The sequence below is a fragment of the Lynx canadensis genome, chromosome A2, assembly GCF_007474595.2.
Source record: "Lynx canadensis isolate LIC74 chromosome A2, mLynCan4.pri.v2, whole genome shotgun sequence".
Taxonomy (NCBI): Eukaryota; Metazoa; Chordata; class Mammalia; order Carnivora; family Felidae; genus Lynx; species Lynx canadensis.
In genome coordinates this window covers 74,294,618-74,317,019 of record NC_044304.2, presented here as the reverse complement: position 1 = coordinate 74,317,019, position 22,402 = coordinate 74,294,618, and the positions used below count along the sequence as shown (strand labels likewise).

Below are 22,402 nucleotides of genomic sequence, written 5' to 3'. Positions count from 1 at the left end.
CATCTTTCAGAATTTAAGTGCGAGACCACATGCTTATTCTGCCGCGTCACTGGGCTCTTGGCTAAGGTAAAGAATCCTTCATACAACCTAAGAGACCGGTGCACTCTGGTCCTTGCCTCCCGCCTTGCTGTCTGTGCTTCACACAAGAGGCAGTGCTTTCTTTGAGCTCCTGCAATTAGCCATGCAACCTCCTCACCTTTTGCACATTTCTTTTGGGGAAGATATTTATCCCCATCGCCCCCTTTCCCCCTTTCACCTACATTTTCCAATTACAGTTTCTTTCGAGTCAATTGCTTAGGGAAGTTTTGTCAATTTCCCCTTGCTCACACACCCAAGACTAGGTCAATTCCTTTGACATAGGTTCTCATATTACTCTTTTGCTTTCCTCCGTAGCTCTCAGAATAGTTTAAAAATTTACATTTCTGGGATTATTCCACAAAGCTCTGTCCAAACTACTACAAGATGAGACCTCTGAGGAACTACGTCTGTATTGCTGTACCTCCAGTGCTTAATACAGTACCTGGCACGTGGCAGAGTCTCCGTAAGTATTTGTTGAATGCATCTGTACTTTATATATGGTAGCCATTATTCTGAAGTTTTTCTGACTCTCGGGTTTCTTCTGAAAAGCTCCACCTTCAGAGTCAGAGCAAGTTCAAATCATGGCCCTGTTCATCTTGAGCAGCTGTCTTTTGTTGTGTCTCACCTGTAAGATGGGAATAATTGCACCTGCCTTACTGAGTTGTTATGAGGATTTAGTGAGCTAATGTCATGTCAGGTGTCCGACACCGGGCCCTATCCGAGTTCACCAGTAAAATGACTGTAATTAATATAGGTCAGATGGTCACGTAAACAACCCGAGGGTAGGCAAACAGCTGTCTCTATGCCAACCTGGACCACTATAATTTGCAGGTGGAGCTTGGCGGGGGGGGGGGCGTCTTCAAACTCCTCCTGCAACGTGCACCCCCACCCCCTCTCCAGGGTGGCGCCCACGGGGCTCAGATCTCTGCGGGAGACAGCCTGAAGCCGACACCCTGGCGGCGCTACGGAGGGTGTGGGGCGGCCGTCCTGCCCCAGCCCCCGCCCGCGCCCCCGCCCGGGCTCCAGCGCGGGCGCAGGCGGCGGGCACGAGGCTCTCGGAGGGCGGCGCCGCCAGGCCGCGAGGGGTCGTGAACGCGGCTCCGGCGGCTCGGCGCGCCCCTCCTCCCAAGTTGCCCTGGTCCCGCGGGTCTCCGCGTCGCGGCCTGGGGTCCGCCCGCGCAGGGTCCAGGCAGGCCAGGCCAGCAGCGGTCGCGCCACCCCCACTCCGCCCCTGCTGCCCTCTCCCCGCGAGCCCGCAGCCTTCGGGCAAGTTTGGCACAGCCCTCGCCGCTTGCCACGCCGGCCGGGCCCGGGGGAGCGGGGGGCCGGGGGGGGGGTCCCGGCTCGGCTGTCCCTGCCTGGGCTCCCGGACCCGCGGGAACGGGCCGGACGGACGGGGTGTATGCGGGCCAGCTGTGCATTTCAATCCTGCTAGGAGGACCTTTCCAGTCCTGCGGCCTCAAGGGGGCTACCCAGTTTCTGCACGGTTTCGTTTTGTTTGGGGATGCCGGTGTGTGGGTGTGTGTGTGTGTGTGTGTGTGTGTGTGTGTGTGTGTGTGTACATTGTGGGGCAGCTCTGAATGACAAGTCTGTAAGACTTGAGTCCTCCTTTCCTCCTAAAGCTGTCTTCAGAAATGTCGAACAGAAATGGTTCTTTTTACTTGAAGTTCCTCTTAATTAATTTTCGAGTGATGACATAGCACAACGCTAGGGTCTACATGACGGTACGTTTTCTGTATCAAACATTTCTCACCACCTCTCTAACGTAACGTTAGTTGCGAACCTTGAAAAAGTGCCCCCATTTTAATACCACAAAGTTGCCCTGCAAAATTTTTTTTTTGACAAGCCAGAAAGAGTACGCCAAGTGGTGACCTTAAGTTTACGTGCAAACGTTAATAACTTCACAAAGCCACCAAACTAACAGTTGCTATTTATGGCTTTGCATTCCACAAAGGAACTTTGCAGTTATCTGTCAGGTTGTGTGGGAAATCCCGTTGCGACCTCAATCCTGAAAGGGTTAAAAAGCTAATGGATTATATTCATGTCACCCTCATAATAGCTAACCCATGTGACATCAACAATCTATCCTGAAGTGTGTGCTCTCAAATAGCTTAACTTAAATGAAAAAAAGTTGAAATCTTTGTCATCACCTTACATCAAGTAAATCATTTCCTAACCTTTCGGAAAATGAAAAGTTTAGTGACTACTATTTACACACTTTGAATATTTTATATTTGAGTGGTCATCAGAGTTTACACAAATGATTGTATATATCCATTTCCAGTCAACAAATATCAGGGTATCTGTGTTATGCGACGGTTAACATTTCAAGCTTTTCTGTAAAGGTGACGTTGTACAAAAACCATAAAGACTCCTGCATATTGTCCGAAGGTCATTTAGAGATTCTGAAAATAAAATCATTAGGGATAGCCTCACAGAAGCGGGGTGATGACTTATGATTGAAAAAAAAAATTATGTGGTGGCTTAGAACCCAAAGCCTCAATTATCACATGAAATAGTTAATTTTGTTTTTGTTTTGGTCTTAAACACAGGTTTCTAGAGTATTAAAAAAATCCTCATAGGTTTGTTAAACCTTTAGCGGCAGATTACAGCCTATGTTTTGTCTTTGGTGAATAGCTGTTTGTCTCACTTTATTTACTTGGTATTGGGTATTTGTCAATGTCATTTCATATCTACAGAAAATTCTTACGCTCTATGGAGGTAGTGAATGTGTGTGTGCGAGTCTGCCGGAGGTCACATGACGGTTTCATCCTATTTGGTGAAGCAGCTTGACTTTTTTTCCCCTTGCTTTTGGTGATGGTTGTGAGTGCAGAAGTTGATTGACAGATGCATGCCAGAAACCCCCATTCTCCTTTTCAAAGACAACATATGATGGATTGCGATCTCTCAGCCCAGCAGGACACGGGGACCATGCAAGCTGTAATTGGTCAGGTATGGAGTCAGCCATTTCTCAACTCCCCTTTTTTCCACAAGGGTCTCACCATATGATTCACATAATTCATATTTACAGCACCATCTTTCTATCTGTATCTTCAGCTACCTGCCAGCGCAGTGCTTGAAAGTGCGGGAGGCAATAGGCACCCAGTAAATCTAGCCAGGGAACCTCAGCCTCAAACTTCCATGTGAGGCTTAACAAACAAAAATTCAGACAGCAGCAACAACAACAAAAAATCCAAGGACAAATCTAATTTATAATTTGGTCTGGATGTTTAAAAAAAAATCTATTTTTAAGAATTTATTTTCTGTCGAGATCGTGATCTCTGAAAGAAAGTGTAAGGAGAGAATAAGGTGCTACGTTTCCTAGGTAGTAGTTAAAATTGTTCTGTTCCATATTTTTATTTTGGCTATATTCTACGTCTCTCTCTCCCTCTCCCTCTCTCTATGGAAAACAGAAATCTAGGAATACACGTGCCTTTACTTCTAACCCAGATAATGTGTGATTGAGCCTGGTAAATGGTCTTGGCGGCTGCAGAAGGGGCAGGCTGCAAATTAAACACTGCCACACTCTGAAAGGTCCAGGTGGTCTGGTCGGCTTCCTAATGCAATCCAGCACCCCAGCGTTAATAAACAGCTCTATTTAGTTCCTCCTCCCTGGATCCAGGGAGGTGAACTGATCTGGGGCTGCTGTGATGAAATGCCAGAAGAATCTCTCTCTGAGGCCTCACAAGCTGATTTTTAGAGCTTTGCTGTTCTGTCGTCTTTGTCTTCCAAATGGGTCAGTGAGTCTTGCTCTTTCTGTTTGGCGCTTTCTGTGCAATCGGTACTTTATGTTTGTGCTTAAATGTTTGCGTCCGTAAGCTGAATCCGAAGAGGAAGGGATCGTTGTATTTTCATTTGCCTTCAGATAACTGCTGTAAAAGGAAGGGTGATTTTTCTATGATGGGGGTGGGGCGAGGAAAATGAGAATATATGTGTTTTCTTTCTTTCTCTTTTGGGGAATGTATTTTTGATCCATTTTTTTCTAAGTTATCTAGGCTTACTTATGAACTGTTAACTCAGCAATCAGAATGTGGTTACGAATATTGATAAACTGTTTAAAAGTTTTGTGTTTTTCTTTTTTGTGGCACACTTTCCAATCAAGACAAGCTGGCAAAGTGATGATGTGAAATTTGTTTGCTGTATGTTTAATAGCATGGTGGAAAATATACCATTTGACTCTGTTTTCAACCAAATTATAGCGAAGCACTTTAGGGTTCTGAAAGCACATGGTTTATTAATATCAGCATGCTTCATAATGTATTTTTAGATGGGAAATGTCAGATATATAATACCATGTTTCCACAGGCTCACACTATTTTAAAAGCAGTAGATAATCTGCTTCAATGGAACAATATTTAAAAAAAAAAAACTTCCAAGTTGGTTTTTGTTATAGAGACAGAAAGTGAAGTCTCTGGGCATACATTTGGCAGGAGAAAATATATAAAGACTGATTTTACATGCTGTTAATACCCACTTTAGTGTAGGTGTTCAGTGATGAGCAAGTAAGTATATCAAAGTTAGCTAAAATAATCAGGGCATACAGAATTAATTAAATAGCCTGCTAAAAAAAGATGACCTTTTCGTAGAAAAAGAACACTTGAGCTCCTGATCACAGTTTTGTCTTGTTTAATAAAACTTTTCTTGGGTTGTAAACATGCTCTCTCTTCTGAATGTCATCGTAGGGCCATGATACTGTGCAAAATTACTGTATTCCATCCCCAAGTGAAAAATAGGAGTGCCTTTCGTATACATTTCCCTTAGTTGGGAAAAGAAAGCTTATTTAAAAAAAAAGATGGGAGACATCTTTCTAAATTTTTATGCAATACTGTTTTTTGGAAATCATTGCAAAGGTATATATACTTTTAAAAGGTTCAAATATATACTTTCAAAAAGGAAATCGGTATACATTTTACAGACACCAGATTAAACTCCTAATTTGTCAGGGTCTAAAAGTGGTGGTTATTATTACATGGCTCGGCATTTTGTACGATTTAAAGACTTTGTATGTCCAGGAATTATACCCATTAATGACTTGTTAACAAATACTTTCTAAGTACTTGCATCAGAGTAGCCACATGGTTTCTGGAGAGCTCATTTCTCATAAATTATTTGTTATAAAAAGGCTCAGGTACTGTTGTCAAGCTGGTAAATTATAATAGTTGTCATTCTGCAGGTTGTAAAAATTTTCTGTATTAAAAATGTACAAACATAAAAAATGTACAAACTAAAATGCTTACTTCTTCTGAAACTGAAACAGAGGCGAAAGGAAAGATAGCATACTGTCCCATATGCATCTATAGAAGTAAAAAGGAAGAGGGCATAGATTTTTGAAATGATTTAATTGTTATAGCACAGATAAAAATATTTACCCAGATGATGACTTCTAACAATAACAAGAATGTGAAAATAATTTTTTTACTGCTTTTCAGGCAATCATAATCAAAAATACATGTTTCTTTTAAGCTGTTGATTTCAGTACCCTCCTTTGCCTACTCAGCAGGTGCGAACAGTCCCATTTGGTAATGCAAATGTTAGTTCGTCCTCAAATACATATTAGAATAAAAATTATTTCTGTCCTTCCCCCGCGGCCCCCCACCCACGTTCTTAATTCTGGTCCTAAGTGGATTTGGGTTGGAGGAGCAAATAACCGATTTTCAGTGGTATTTTCTATTCAGGATACTGAAAGATTCCCATGAAATATGATCTTTAGGTTTTTCATTCATCTCTAAGATCAAATATCCAGTTGCTTCTACTGGAGAGAAGAGTAGACTTCTCTGCGTTGCTGGCCATGATCCAGCTGGAGAGAGTGCACTGACTCTATGGAGCACATATTGCCTCATAAATGTCTTTCCCCCAGGATTTTCTCTCCCCCAAGCAATTAAGCAGTCTAGTACTTAAGAACAAATTCCCTGCCTGGGATATCAAGATCAAGAAACTTGGTTCATTCATACAGTTCTTGGAAATCATCTGGAAGTTTGATAGTTATCTGTGGCACACTTCCTAACCCTTGGAACTATAGGGTGGATTGTGGTCTTCAGATGATTTTTCAAATCAACGCAAACTAACCAGTTAAGTAGGTTCGGAGCCATAGGTTTGAACAGCATTTGAAAATGAAGGCTCGCATTTTCACCCCTCATGGTTATTAAATGTTTACTGCAGTTTTCTTTTTTGCAGACCCGAGCTTGTGAGTGACAGATTAGTTCATCAGTATTACAGAGCTCCTGGTTGATGTTGTTTTTTTTTTCCCCCTCATCTCAGGCAGACGGGTCACCGTGTCCAATCCTCCTTCTGGCACTGCTGTCCCCAGAGGACCCTTGGCCAGCCTGCCATCTTGATGCACAGGCCTCAGGGTCTGGGCTGGCTGCGCATTTCCTTATACTGGCTTCTGCAGATATTACAGAACAGAGGATATTAAATTAGTTGTTAATAAAAACAACAGATGAGGCAAATTAGATAAAAATATTTATCAAGCATATCTAAGAGTTTGCTAGGAATGGGGAGAGACACCGCCGGGTAAAAGTGCTCATGGGTGTGCTTCCAGGGGTCATGGCTGAGGGGTCGGCAGAAGAGTGGAGAAACCATCCTTGGTAGGACAGGAAGCACAGTCCAAAGCTTTTGCAATTTACCTTACCAGTAAAATGGGTATTTTTTCCCCGCAGGGTAAATTTAGACAATTCAACGTGTTTAAAGGGGGCACGTTCGGAAGTAAATGCAGTTATTTGAGACAGTGCTCGAGAGTGTGCCCTGATGGCACGGAGGGAAAGTGCATTTGGCTGAATAGGATTTCGGTGCATGTTTTCCCATGTGAAGCTTTTAAAACCCCAAAATATTTCATTGTTCTGGTCGTAAAGCAGTTTTGCATGTGGGTTTATTTATACCCTGTTCCCGAGAATGTTCAACATGGCTCTCAGAGCAACGTGCTTAACTAGTCCATATTCAAGCTGAAAGGGAGTGGAGGTGGCCCAGGGAGAGGGGCCCCCAGGGTGTGTAAATAACACACTTGCTTATTCTCAGTCCGTTTCCACTGATTTTCATGCCCTTTCTATAAACATTAAACCTTAGGGCTAACCTCACCCTGTTTCACACATGCCAAGCGTAACTCTAGTGTGCTCTAAAAACTCATTTTTGTAGGTGTGACTGCCCTTTTCATATGAAACCAACCTATCACTTCAGCAAATTTATATATGTTAGTGAGGCGAAATTGTTTGGATTTAATTGAGAATCCTGTTTTTGAGGGCATTTAGGCGAAGAGTATACAGTTTACTAAAAAAAAAAAACAAATTAATGAAGGATTATTCTTTCTGAATACGAAATGGTGCTAGTATTCCTTTGTAAGGAATTTGTACTGTGGATTTGTACTATGTCTTTCTAATGGACTCAATACTCCACTCAGAGGAAAGTTGGTGTTAGCTTTTTGTATTCTACTGGATGAACTCAATTTTTATTACCTTTCAAATATTTTTAAATTGAAGTTCAGTATGCTACCTGAGCAGGTGTTAAAATGGTAAAGCCAGTCCTGCTCACTAAAGTAAGGGTGTATCCGTATTGTAATGATACTGTACAATAAGGTCAGTATTCATACTAAACCAGAGCAGGAAAGCTGGTCTTGAAACCATACTTTCTTTTCTGTTTTTAAGATCAATTAATGAAACTCCCTCTATCCAAGTATACATTTCAGTGCTTAAGAATTTAAAGCTTTTGGATTCACATCGCTAGAATATAGAGAGAGGTTGCTGGAACACTGAAATATGCATGTTCAATGTAAGACAGTTTGAATATAATGTGTTTCGTGTATATCAAATCTGTGGTACTTGTTCAGGAGACAGGTGAAGGAAGGATCCTTTTGTTGACAGTCTCTTTGCTTATGTAAACTGCATTTTACCAGACAGTTGAAAGCATCTTTCTGTTTTCATCTTTATTTTTTGCCAAAATTAGAATATAACTCACGTGCCTGCAAATATTGAAAAGCTCCACTCTCCCTTGCATTGTGATATCATACAAGCTGTTGCTTTTTTCTAACGATTGAGTAAAGGGTAAGGTTGTGAAAATAAAATGCCAATATCAAAGGATCGGACTTGAAGAAAAATAAGCAAAAAGGTAAATATTGACCATAATCTGAATACTAGCAGAAAATTTAAATGACACAACTTTTAAACTCATCTGTATTTCGTGGCCAAACTTCTACCTGGGAGATAGGAGCTGCTCTCACTATAATTTCACACCTTCATTTATGTTCTTCCTTTTCTTTCTCCCTGCCTTCCTTCCTTTATGGGGTGGGGGGGGGGAACGCAGGGAGAAGGTGAAACGTATGCCCAATAGAGTAAATTACTGAGTCAAAACTTGCTCTGGGATCACATGTCAATACTGTGTTGAGTCATGTTGCCTTGAGCTGGTCCAAAATGATAATCAAGATATGTACCAGTTTTTCCTTTTGCACAATTCTTCTGAACCCTAGACTGAAGAAAGAGCGGTGAGAACCTGTCATTACATTTCACTAAGATTCATTTTTCTTTCTATTATTTTCTTGCTCTTCCCACTTCTACAACATGAGCCAATTATAGGTGAAAACTGCCTAATTTTTATGGGATACATTCTTCCTGTTTTGCTCTCTGCTTGTGCTGTTTTCTTTACTCCAGCAATAAATGACCACCTTATTGTTATTTCAGAGCCACCACTCCTAAATATAAAACCATTGTATGCAAGGGAGGGCAAAATACTTGAAAGCATTTCTGATTATTAATACTAAAGGCAGCTCTCGAGGTGTTAAACCAGTTATTTTTCAAGTTGGTTGGCTTCAGAAAATAGCTTTTTGTTTTATCACTGGCTTTAAACCCCCCATGATATGAAGGACTCTTTCTTTAAAAGACCGAGATTAGCTGTTGATACTTGGTACTGATTCCGGGTGAACTGTAACCCTTTTCCCTTCAGTCACATTTTTCTAACCATAACAACAAGAAAAAAAGAAAAATGAAGATCAACAGAATATTCTAAATTTCACCTCTTTTCCGTCCTCCTTACCACCCCCGCCCCCGTGCAGGGGGTGGCTTCTTTCAGTGGGAAAAGATGCCCGTACAATTCCCATATCCCCCCTCTTAAGGTCAAAGATGCAAATAAATGTGTCCACACCTTCAGTGAAGGAAAAGGAAATAGTTACTCAAACGCACTGCTCTGGTATTTTGCTCTTTTCCTTCACTGTCATTTTCCCCTCAGCTTTCCCTCTCCTCCCCGCTGTAATCCAGAGTCAGTGTGATGAGTAATAAGTGAAAAGTGAATCCTCGTGGGCTGCCCAGGCAGCAAAGGGCACCGGAGAGAAAGGCAAGACCTAGAGCAAAACAAAGCAAGACGGAGGCAGAGAACTGACCGACACTCTGGATTCTGTAGTTAGTGTTTTTGTTGTTTTGTAAGCTGATGTCGTGTCGCCTGGCGATTTTAGATCACCAAAATAAGCAGCGAAATGATTACTTTAGGACAAGACAAATACAGTTTTAAAACAAAGCCAAAAGGAGAAGAAAAAAAAAAAAAAGAAAAAGAAAGAAAAGCTTCACAGTGTTTGCCACGGAGCCACGGAACACGAATTTCATGATTAAGGACCCCTTTATTTGGGGAGATTTCAGCTAGTTTAACCAGTGCTTAGGTGCTGTGGAAGAACAGCCTTATTAAAAGGGATGTTTCCCGTGGCTAATATGATGCTGACTCAGCATGTTTTATAACTTTGATTGTTCATGAATAATTACAAAGTGTTTCAAGAAGAACACATCTATGTCTCACACCTAAGACCTAAACACTTGCAGAAACCGATCTACTTTAAAAAGATTAAATACTTTTTCAATGGTGTTTTTCGCATTGATCAGTACTCAGACCAACTCCTCTTATTAAAAACAAAGTGCATCATTTACAGAGAGGTTAGTTTTCAGTGCAGAATTCAGGTACAGATTTTTTTAAATGTAATACTTTATTATTGAGAGTAAGAGGCAAAATACTACACCAGCAGAGAGACATGGATGTCAGAAACCCTAGTTGATATTGAAGGTATGTTAAAAAAAAAAAAAAAGTAGATATTTCTTAAATTGTCAGTTGTATTCTTTCAAAATTGGATGCCAGCGTGGGCAAGAATGGGGCCAGGTACACCGTCCTAGGCTATGGCGGGTCAAAAGACAGATAGAACCAGTTAATTTTGTGAGCCTTAAATAATACTAGAAAACAAGGCTCTCTCAACCTTTTAGACAAAAGGTTGAGAGTTGGGACAAACGTAAACCCCTGCTTAACGTGCACGAATAAAGCCAAGAACATCAAGCTCATTTCACTTAGTGTCAGCCCTGATGATTCATCATTATGGTCAGAGCAAACTCTGATCTCTGGGCTGAAACAATTTTATCCATTTTTTTTTTAAACAGAATGTTCCAGCTTGGATCTTATATCCTTAGGGTTACAATATTGAATTCTGAATCTGGAAACTTAATCTTGCAGCCAGATTTGACAAGATGCTGGTTGAACGGGAGGCAGAAGTGATTGTAGGATGAAATGCCCCAGGTCAGAATTTGGGAAAAGAAGAGATTTTGTGGAAATTTGGCTGTGTTAGAAGAACCCCAAATTTGAAAATTTCTCACTGCTCATATCAGCAGATGGTGTTCAAGGGTCTGAAAAGTACATCACTGGCTGTATTTATTTTCTCTGGTTCAAATCTCTCTAACAGAGTTGATTTTCATACATTTGAGGTGTATTTCGGAGTGTTTCACTAATGTTGCTAATGTAAAGGCATTCATAATAATATTCAAAAGGTTTCTGGGAGCGAAGATGAACATTATTGTCCAAATCCAAGGCAGTTATACTGTGTTTCTTGGCAAAATGCGAATACTTGATTTAGTAACTAAAGTTGTTTCTTTAAAAAAAATTTTTTTATAATGTTTATTTATTTTTGAGAGAGACAGACACAGTGCAAGCAGGGGAGGGGCAGAAAGAGAGGGAGACACAGAATCCCAAGCAGGCTCTATGCTCTGAGCCTTCAGCAGAGTCTGACGCGGGGTTTGAACCCAGGAACTGTGAGATCATGACCTGAGCCGAAGTCAGACACCCGACTGGTGCCCCAAGTTGTTTCTCTTTTGAAAACTTTTTCCATCTGTAAATGAATCTATGCATAGATTTCCAGGGACTAAAGGATTTGGAGTAAAAATGAAAGTGAGGCAATGTAATTAGTGAACACACACACCCACACGCACATGCACACATACTCCCTAGACATTGTAGAATACTTATTCAACCCCTAGTAATATAAAAATATTTTAACTGTTTTCAATTTTAGTGCCTGAAAAAATTATGGTAGGTGTTTATTTAAAATACTCTAGGGGCGCCTGGGTGGCGCAGTCGGTTAAGCGTCCGACTTCAGCCAGGTCACAATCTCGCGGTCCGTGAGTTCGAGCCCTGCGTCAGGCTCTGGGCTGATGGCTCAGAGCCTGGAGCCTGTTTCCGATTCTGTGTCCCCCTCTCTCTCTGCCCCTCCCCCGTTCATGCTCTGTCTCTCTCTGTCCCAAAAATAAATAAACGTTGAAAAAAAAATACTCTTCATTTCAAGAAAGTTGTTCAAGCAAATGGAAAAACACTTTACAACTTCTAGAAATCAACTGTAGAAATTTGAGTACATAGTTGATCACTATACTGTAAAAGGATGATTATTCTGGTAATGATGTTGCCATTACATGGTATGGTAATTTCCTTCCAAAAACAAGGATGCTTTGTTTTGCATTCTACTCCCATTTCAGAGCTACTTTCTACAAGTGCTGAAACATACCAACTGGGATTGTTTTCTCTCTTTCTACCATTATCCATCAAATAGGAGTTAAACAGCTAGTTCAGGCGAAGAGTGGAGCATCTGAGTAGAACATGAACGTGAGCACAGTTGTTATATGCATGCCATCGGGACAAGCCACCTAGTAGAATCCCAAGAGTCTTTTAAAATTTTTTATTAAACAAATTATAAAAGTAATGTGTGCTTATAACAAACAACAGCAACAACACAGAAGAATATAAAGTGAAAACTGAACTACTCCATCATTCTACCATCATCAATAATGTATTATATCGTTCCAGAAATTTTCTATGCACATAGGAGCATAGAAAATCTTCAAACACTCCAGATTCGTGCTGTAGACAGAGTTCTACAACTTTCACATTTTAAAAAGATACCTTGAACATCTCATATTATTACGAATAGATTTCCATCCTTCTCTATAGTATTCCCTTTCATGCATATACACTGACTTATTTAAAAACAGTTCTTTTCTCTATTGAGATCTAACTGACATATAGCATTATATTTGTTTCAGGTGTATGATATCATGATTCGATATTTGTGTGTATTGCAAACTGATCGCCACAATACCTAACCAGTTCTCTCTTGATGAACATCTAACTTTTCAGAAATAAGTCAGTCTCTGAAGTAAGACTAACAAATAGAGGTGTTTCATCCCTCTTGGCACACACAAAAAATTCCGGAATCTTCTAAGCAGAGTTTGCTTTACCAAAAGAACTCGTAGGTAGTGTCTCCTAAGAGAAGGTGATGAGTGACCTTAGAAGAGAGGGATAGCTTTATGCCCCAAGAATACTTATTCATCATTTCGATATTGAACACTCAGGCCAATGAAAGTAGCAATAAAAATCACAATAGTGTATTTAGTGACAAAGAAGTAAGAACAAGAGATAATGACACAGGGAGCCGATTCTCAGTCAGATACGTTATGGCTTTCAGACTTCTGGGTTTGTTTTAAGACACCAATTCAGCTGAACAAAATGCATAACTTATTTTCTCTCATGGGCCTCACTGCTATTTATTAAGATAATTGACAGAGATATATGTTTCCAATGCATGATTCAGTTAGTATACCTAGATTAGTGAAAAAGAGACCAGAAGAAATTCATGGTCATTAATGTCAGTTAAATTCCTGTTTTCTATATTTCATATTGTCAGACTAATCCTTCAACCATGATTCATAGGTTAAATAATGCAGTCAGGAGAAGGGCCGAATCAAACCTAATCAGACATAGCCCTTGAATTCAGGTAATTTAGGGTTTTGGTAAGGTGGACAAAACATGTACTCCTTAAATACTGAAGAGAATGTGAACGTTTCTTTTGGGATATCTTGTGCTCATTCATCTTTACCACGTCACTTCCCGTATACTAAGGAGAAAATGAAGTGGGTAAGTGAAATCTTATTTGTATGAGATGGAGGTATGAGCTGCCTGGGCCATCTTTCCCAGCCCAGATTCCCAGAACTGATTCTGGGGAGCTGCTGGTTGGGGGGTGGGCGGTGCATGCTTCCTCCGCTCTCCCTTCTTCCCTACAGAGGCTGGGACAAGTAACCTGGCCAGGAAACAATCATGCGTCATTTACAAGTTTAAAAGTAGCTGGTTCCGCACGTGAAGCTCAAAACTGGCTCCCAAAACAAACTGCAGAGCAACGCTTTGGTCTTAGCGCTCTCATCTGAAACCCACAACTCTAAGAAGTTAGGCGCAAATCATCCCTCCCATTTAATGGCAGTGGACACTGGCTCAGAGAAGGTTATATGTCTTCTTCACAGCCATATTGCCAGTGAATAAAATAAGTGAGTTTTGAACCTAGAAATCCTTTCTAAGGGTTCACTGTTTTCCTCTTTTCCACATCTTAACCCTGGCTGCCCCCTAGAACCACCCGGGAGAACCTTGGAAAAACCCACTGGTATGCAAGGTCCATCCCCAGAAATTCTGATTGAGTTTGTCTGGGTAGGGCCTGGGTAAGGGCATTTTGAAGAAGTTTTACAGGTGATTCTAATGCACTCTATTATAGTGCCTCTTAAATTGCATGAATGTTATTTTAAGTAATAAAATGAAACAATAAAGATTAAACAATGTCACCCCTGATGCACGCTCAGGTGCCCACACACACACACACACACACACAATCATAAATCCACAGCAGAAGAATCAGTGTGTGTGCGTGTGTGTGTTGTATGTTTCAGTGGGAATCTTGAATCTTGTAAGCTTTGCTGAATATCTAAGATAATTTTTTAAAGTTTATTTATTTATTTTGAGAGAGAGAGAGAGAGCACAGGAGGGGCAGAGAGAGAGAAGGGGAGAGAGAGAATCCCAAGCAGGCTCCACACTGTCAGCACAGAGCCTGATGCAGGGCTTGAATTCATGAATTGCGAGATCATGACCTGAGCTAAGTCATGCTGGACACTCAACGGACTGAACCACCTAGGTGCCCCTCTGAGATAATGTTTGATAGTATTTTTTTTTATCCAGAAGAGAGCTAGGTATTTAGCCATCTTAAAAATAACACTAATAATGATCTACCAATTCATAAGCACTTACCAGGTGCCAGGAACATTATAAACATAATGTAATCCTCATGATATCTTTGTGGGGTAGTTACTGTTACTACCTCCCATTTTAGTAACTAGGAGGCTGAGGAAGTGCACAGGGTCACTTGTCACCTGGACAGCAATTGGCAAAGCTGGATTTGAACTAAGGATGTTGGAAGCCAAGGTGTAAACCCTTTAATCATACATAAAATCACACAACTGAAACATGGCCCTAAACGTTACCTGTGGAAAGTATGGTTCTTAGCATTCTTTCATCTCATGATGAAGGCAGATTGTATTGCAGAAATGTCTTTTGTTTCTCCCCTCTCTCCTTCTTGCCCGTCTCCCCTCCCTCCAGCCTCTACCCTCCTCCTTCTCCTCCTCCTTCCTTTCTCTGCCTCTCTTTTTCCTCCTCCTCCTGCTCCTCCTCCTCCTCCTCCTCCTCCTCCTCCTTTTCCTAAGAATCCATGACTTATTCATTTCCTACATATGAATTTTATTGTTGCTATCATTACCTGTTATGATTGGGCTGTCCGTGGTGGTCTGGGAAATGATTCTGTTACAAAACCTAGAACAATAGAACAGATGATGACTGGAAGGATGGAGGAGTGAGTTGGTGCTCTCTGGTAAAGCTTCCATGGAAGCAGTTGCTCCTATTAAAGAAGGAGTCACCCTGGCCTCCATTTTATTAGTGCTCTGGGAGATGTGCCTTCAGACGCAACAGACCTTAAACAGAGTGCCCAATGAGTGCTGTTCTGTGTGTGTGTGTGAGGAACAAAATTCCCATAGATAGTTTTAGGGAAGGCCTGAAAGTTTTGAAAACAAATTTTATATTATATTTTATATATTATATTATATTTATTATATTATATTATGCTATATTATATGTAAAATGTAGTATTTAAATACATAAAATAGAAAACAAGTTTATATTTTATAATTGTCTTTACTATTTGAATTAATGGTCTCAGAAACTCTTGTTTTTACCTTTTAGCTAATTAACATTCTATCTGTACTTTTTAAAACTAACATTGTTGCTTAAATTTGAAATCAGAGTGTTAAATTTATTAGATGGCCTTGTTTTCTCTATTCATTCTTCATAAGAACTCAGCTGAAGTCTAGCCAAATGTGCACTGACACTTCTAAACTAATTTTTATAACCCAATTATATTTCTGTAATTACAGATTATGGTGGAGGGAAATCAGTGATTCTATCAAGGAGCTATTTCTTAACTCAAATTTTGTAAAGCTTTTAATAATATTGTGGCATTTCTCCTATATCAATTCTATTTTTTTTTTACATCAAGCTAAATAAAGGGTACATTCTCCCCTGCTTAACTCTTTTCAATTAAATTTCTTCCTGTCGAGGGCATTTTCAATATTTGGCTCTGGAGGGGAGACTGGGGCTGAAAAGGAGAAATCTACCCAGTAGTTTAAAACTTTCACAAAACATTAATTTTGTTTTGCATTTGTGTGTTAGAGATGTAGGACCAAGTGGAATTTATTCTTAAACATCTCTTTACCCTTCACACAAAATTCAGTTACGTAAACACCTATAGATGGTGTAAGGTTAGGAGACACTATGGCGATTTGGTGAAATGAATCACCACCATGGTCTTCAACAGAGTACTTACTGCTTTGCAACAGCGGAAGTGAACAGAACACTTGGTAACGACAGCGTTTTTGCCCGAGCTTGTCACCTACTGTAGTGGAACACATTGTCTAGGTTGACCTGCCACCTCTTCCGGACCTACACCCCTCGTTTCCAAGACCACCCTGCATTAAGGGGAGGAAACAGGGCCATTGCTCAGACAGATGAACCGAGTCTCGATAACACCTCCCGCAGGGTCCCAGCAGTGGAAGACGTTGGCTTAAGCTTGTGGAGAGGGAGTAAAAGCCAGGTGCACACCCAGCTGCAGAGTCTACAAGGTGCTCTTGGCCCACTTTTCGTCCAAGCCTCATATTAATGCACCTGAGGGGGGAGTGTGCATGTTTCAAAGCTTCACTTCTTGTCCATTTCCTGAACTGTAGACCCTCCTCGGCTCTGTTAGTTAGAAACAGGGACACATAGTGCTGCCTGAAAAACAGCAACAACAAGATGGTCCAGGGTGCTATTGTATCTTCTCCTGTGCCAAATTCAGAGCACACCAGCCTGGTGGGTGGTTTGGCACTCACCATAACATGGGTGATAAACTAACTTTTCCATGTACCTGCATTAGGCCGATCAAATCTGTCCGAGTGCTGAATGTCAAGATGTTAATGCCACCAGGAAGTTTGTCTTCCTTGGACAGTGTCATATAGAAGCCTTAATGGTAACTGAATTTTCTTATTTTACCCATGAACACTGTTTATCTTCAACTCTTTCATTTTCTCTCCTATATTTACCCCAGTGGACCTAGTACACGATAAATCCATGAGTCCATAGTAGTTGCACATTCTTTTTTTTTTTAATATTTATTTATTTTTGAGAGAGAGGGAGAGAGAGAGAGTGTGCCAGAGTGTGAGTGGGGGAGGAGCAGAGAGGGAGGGAGACACAGGATCTGAAACAGGCTCCAGGCTCCAAGCTGTCAGCACAAAGCCTGACGCAGGGCTCGAACCCACAAACCCTGAGGTCATGACCTGAATCGAAGTTGGACGCTGAACTGACTGAGCCACCCGGGCGCCCTAATAGTTGCACGTTCTTATGGCAGGATAGGATGATGGTCATGACCACAAAGAAACAAATGCAAAGCAAATCAAATCTGACAATAGGGCACACACAAAAAAGTGAGGTTTATGCCTGAATGCAAGAAAGTAGGCAAGGATAGGAGTTGAAGATTTCGAGCATCAAGATATTTGAAGGTTTCTCACCTCTTCGCACCTCTCTTCCTTCAATATGTCTTGAAGCCATGTTTTTTTTTTTTTTTCTTCAGTTGGACCAAATTTTGATTAGAAAGAGAGTTTTAAAGGAAACGTTGAAGGCAAGGGACCATGCTACCTCCTGGTTATTTGGTTAAGTCAGCCCGTGATGTTGATGCCAATTACAGCACAGGGGCTCAAATTATATTTATGAGCAAATGAAAGGGAGAGTGTGTCTCTGATCCACTAGCCATGATTTAAGTTTAGGAAAAATTGTGATTAGATGTTAATATAAAATAAATAGGTGTCCTGTGTGCTCATTTCTTTTATTCTACGGGGGTTTTAGTGGGCCATTAATAAGATCCTTTCTTTAATTCCTGAGTTTATTTTCCCTTTATTACTTACAGAGCTCATTGAAAAATGTGACTTCACATCTGCAGCCAGATAGGCCCGTTCATTGCTCTTGACCCTACATTTTGATTTCAGGACAGCCTGCCAAAGGAAAGTTTGGGTCTGATGAAGAGTCCCATTTATGCAGGATTTCTGCCTCCTAAGGGGAGTGGGGTATAGAGGGAAAAAATCAAATTCTTTATGGCTGTGGAGGACCATGAATATCGGACTCTTGTCACTTACCAGGATAACACAGAATTTCTCCTCGTGTGTGAGAAGTCCATTCGCGTGCAAACATGAGGCCAAAAATTGGAATTTCCCTGCCTCACCACACCCTTTTTTTTTCTGGGCAATCGTGTGGCTTATTTTTGCAGGAAATGGGCAAGGTTGCTATCTTATTGGAGTCATTGTCAGTCAGATTCCAAAGGGTTTTGGACAAACTAAGGTCCTGGGATTTTAGTATTTTCAGTCCAGACTGTTGCAGAAACACTTCCTTTTCTTTCCTTTGCTACCCTTTTATCTCTATCTCTTCTTTGCTTCCTCTCTCCATCCCTCCCTTTCTCCCTCCTTTCCTCCCTGCCTTCCATTTTCCTCTCTGAGAAACTGGCCCATAATCATGTTAGACTAATTGAAGGAGTTCCTAGAGACTCTACAGGTTTAGACTCTTAAAATTTTTTTTTTACATTTATTTATTTCTTAGAGAGAGAGAGAGAGAGAGAGAGAGAGAGAGAGAGAGAGTGGGGGAGGGGCAGAGAGAGAGGGAGACACAGAATCCGAAGCAGGCTCCAGGCTATCAGCACAGGGCCTGACGCGTGGCTCAAACTCACAAACCCCGAGATCATGAACTGAGCTGAAGTCGGACGCTTAACGACTGAGCCACCCAGGAGCCCCAGTTTAGACTCTTTATACTCAGCATCTTACCCTCCCCTGCCTCTGCTTTCCATAACTCATTTTTTTTCTTAAATGTTTATTTTTGAGGGGAGGGGAGGGGCAGAGAGAGAGGGAGACACAGAATCTGTAGCAGGCTCCAGGCTCTGAGCTGTTGACACAGAGCCCAATGCAGGGCTCGAACTCACGAACTGTGAGATCATGACCTGGGCCGAAGTTGGACACTTAACCGACGGGGCCACCCAGGTGCCCCCATAAGTCTTAAGTCTTTCTAGAGACACCCCCTGGCATGTTTGGGCTCTCAATTATTGCTTCCCAATGATTCCTCTATCACAGCTGTCCCTCTTCTCATTTATATCTCAGTAGAATGTTCTCTCTTGTCCGGTGATTTTGAAGTCTTGAGTTGCCTTTGCTCCATTTAGCTCCCTCTCAAAATTCCTTTTTTGGGAATTTTGTGTGTGTGTTCTTCTACTTGTTTCACTTTAGAATATGCAAATGGGACCTGAAAATTATTATTTTCCGTGTTCATATTGATGTCTAAAAGGAGGGGCGCCTGGGTGGCTCAGTCGGTTGAGCAGCCGACTTCAGCTCAGGTCATGATCTCTCAGTCCGTGAGTTCGAGCCCTGCGTCAGGCCCTGTGCTGACAGTTCAGAGCCTGGAGCCTGTTTCGGATTCTGTGTCTCCCTCTCTCTGACCCTCCCCTGTTCATGCTCTGTCTCTCTCTGTCTCAAAAATAAATAAACGTTAAAAAAAAAATTTAAAAGGAAAGTGGCTTCCTCACCTGTGATTTCTTACTCGTATTTCATATTGCATTTAATTTAAGCAGCTGTCACCATGATATCCAGTGGATGCTTATTTTTGGCCCATCTGAATGTTGAATCTTAAAAAAGGGAAGGAGAGCTCCAAGGTCCTATTTAGCAGACTTAAAGGACAAAAGAGCAGTGGAAAATGAGGGCACAACATTTGTGTTTCAGAAGTTTATATTGACTGGATGTTAAGTTGTATGTGGATCAAATAAATAAGACATGATAAAAAAAAAAAAAGCGTCGCAACTAAGGGACATCTCACAAGTCCGGTAGCATTTTCGGGGGTTTCATGAAAATATTCCTGTATTTGTTTAGCGGTAAAAAACAAATCTGTTCTACCACTTATCCACCTATACACATGTTCCTTAAAATACTACTCTGGGTGGAAAGCTCGTATTGCTTTACGCTTTAGCAGTATTTTATGCACCACACATCAATTGACTGTGAATAATTTTCATCTTCCTACAGTCTAGGATATGGATTATTCAAATCGTGTTTTAAAACTTTTAATACAAAAGGCCACAGAATATCCTGTTAAACCGGCAACTACACATGTGCTTACAAATTGAAAAAGTTAATGAATAAGGAATATAATGAATGAAGAGATTGTTTTGGTACTTAGAAAACAAGGGCATGAGTTTTGACTCCTCTAGTTCATTCTTTTTTTTTTAATTTTTTTTTTCAACGTTTATTTATTTTTGGGACAGAGAGAGACAGAGCATGAACGGGGGAGGGGCAGAGAGAGAGGGAGACACAGAATCTGAAACAGGCTCCAGGCTCCGAGCCATCAGCCCAGAGCCTGATGCGGGGCTCGAACTCACGGACCGCGAGATCGTGACCTGGCTGAAGTCGGACGCTTAACCGACTGCGCCACCCAGGCGCCCCTCCTCTAGTTCATTCTTGAATAAAATTTTCTCAAAATAACGCACAAGTGAAGTTATGTTAATGAACTGTTTTATGATTTATATTTCTGTGGCATAAGCAAATAGCAATATCTGAACATTTGACATCTAAGTGTTTTTTCGTTTTCCTGCTGAATTTAAACATAATAATGAAGAGAATATGTGTATGTATATATGTATATGTGTGTGTATGTATGCTTATTTTAATGAAATAAGTATTACTCTTCTGCAGACAAATTGAGGGAGAAGAAATATAGACATAATTAGGAAAAGAAAGAGTTTTGGCAGATCAGTAAAAAACGAAGTGGTTATTGTTTGGATGAGTCTCATGCAAAACAGTTATGAGTTTCAAGTTTCCAGTTAGAATCCCTTAATATTATGAAATACGAATGTATCCAAAAAGAAAACCATGAAAATGTCAGGGATACTGTCTCAGGACAAAATGGGAAGTTTTCATGGGTGACAGGTTTAGGTTTATGGTTCCAAAATGACCCTAAAGGAAAGTCCGTCCAGCATCCACAGTGAGACTGAATAACATGGATATTTGAATTTCAGGATTTTACAAACACACACGCATGCATGCATGTGTCTTAAGTCAGTTTTCCGTATAGAAAGTCAGGTGCTTGAGTGCATATTGCAGAGCATCTGGCCTCTTTTTTTTTTTTTTTTTTTAGTGTTTATTTATTTATTTTTGAGGGAGAGAGAGAGCACAAGCAAGAGAGGGGCAGAGAGAAAGGGCAACACAGAATCTGAAGCAGGCTCCAGGCTCCGTGCTGTCTGCACAGGGCCTGACACGGGCTGGAACTCACGAACGCGAGATCATGACCTGAGCTGAAGTCGGTTGCCCAACTGACTGAGCCACCCAGGCGCCCCAAAGCATCTGGCCTCTAATACACAAGAGTAACAGCATGTTCTACAGGCTTGGGCTCCCCCCACCGACCCCACCCCAGGGAGGAGATGGTTGGTGGTGGTGGAGGAATTTAACTCCATTCATTCCTCGGTGCCATTTACTGCCCTGGGTAATCTTCATCTCTTTTGTCTCTCCTAAAGTCATTTGTGGACTTGGCTGAACAAACTTTGTTCACCTGGAATTCAAAGTATCTGAGGCTAATGCAAAGGCAGACCCATCAATTATGTTAGCGCCAACTCTTCTTCGTTAGTCCCAATTTTCCTTTGCTAATTGAGAATTGAATATTTAAAAAAACATTTTATCTTATTTTATTTTATTCTATTTTATGTTTTAAACCCATCATCCCTTTAGCCCACCCCCTCACTCACCTCCCCTCCAGCAACCCTCAGTTTGTTCTCTGTATTTAAGAGTCTCTTATGGTTTGTCTCCCTCTGCTTTTATCTTATTTTTCCTTCCCTTCCCCTATGTTCACCTATTGTGTGTCTTAAATTCCACACATGAGTTTAATCATATGGTATTTTTCTTTCCATATATGAGCGAGGTCATACAATTTTGGCTTAGCATAATATACTCTAGTGTTCATCCATGTTGTTGCAAATGGCAACATTTCATTCTTTTTGATGGCTGAGTAATATTCCATTGTATATGATTCTACCACGTCTTCTTTATCCATTCATGACTTGATGGCCACTTGGGCTCTTTCCACAGTTTGGCCATTGTTGATAGCGCTACTATAGACATTAGGGTGCATGGGCCCCTTTGAATCAGCATTTTTGTATCCTTTGGATAAACACCTAGTAGTGCAATTGCTGGGTCCTAGGGTAATTTTATTTTTAACTTTGAGGGACCTCCATGCTGTTTTCCTGGGTGGCTGCACCAGTGTGCATTCCCACCAGCAATGCGAGAAGGTTCCCCTTTCTCCACATCTTCGCCAACGCCTGTTGTTTCCTGAGTTGTCCATTTTAGCCATTCTGACAGGTGCGAGGTGGTATCTCATTGTGATTTTGATATTAGATTGAGAATTGGATAAATATCGCATCATCCCTTCGGTAAGGCATGGACGCTCTGAGCTGCAGAAGGGCCCGTGGATAAGAACGGAGAAGCAACAGCCTGGAAATAGGAGAGGTAGGGGTGTGCTGTCATGGGGGCAGAGGGACCAGCAGCTGGCAGCTTCCAGGGGAGAGAAGGGGCCAATGGAAAGGAGAATGAATTATGCCTGACCCAGAGGGAGAAGGGACGGGAATTTAAGCAAGGAG

General features: G+C 41.2%; 1 protein-coding gene across 1 annotated transcript in view; it reads left to right on the top strand.

Moving 5' to 3' along the window:
* Nucleotides 1–2,925: 2,925 nt before the first annotated feature.
* POU6F2 (POU class 6 homeobox 2) overlaps nucleotides 2,926–22,402 on the top strand; it is a 491,340-nt gene continuing 471,863 nt past the window's right edge. Inside the window, exon 1 of the mRNA XM_030307717.1 lies at nucleotides 2,926–3,030. Coding sequence (XP_030163577.1) covers nucleotides 2,926–3,030 — 105 coding nt within the window. The remainder of the gene's footprint in view (nucleotides 3,031–22,402) is intronic.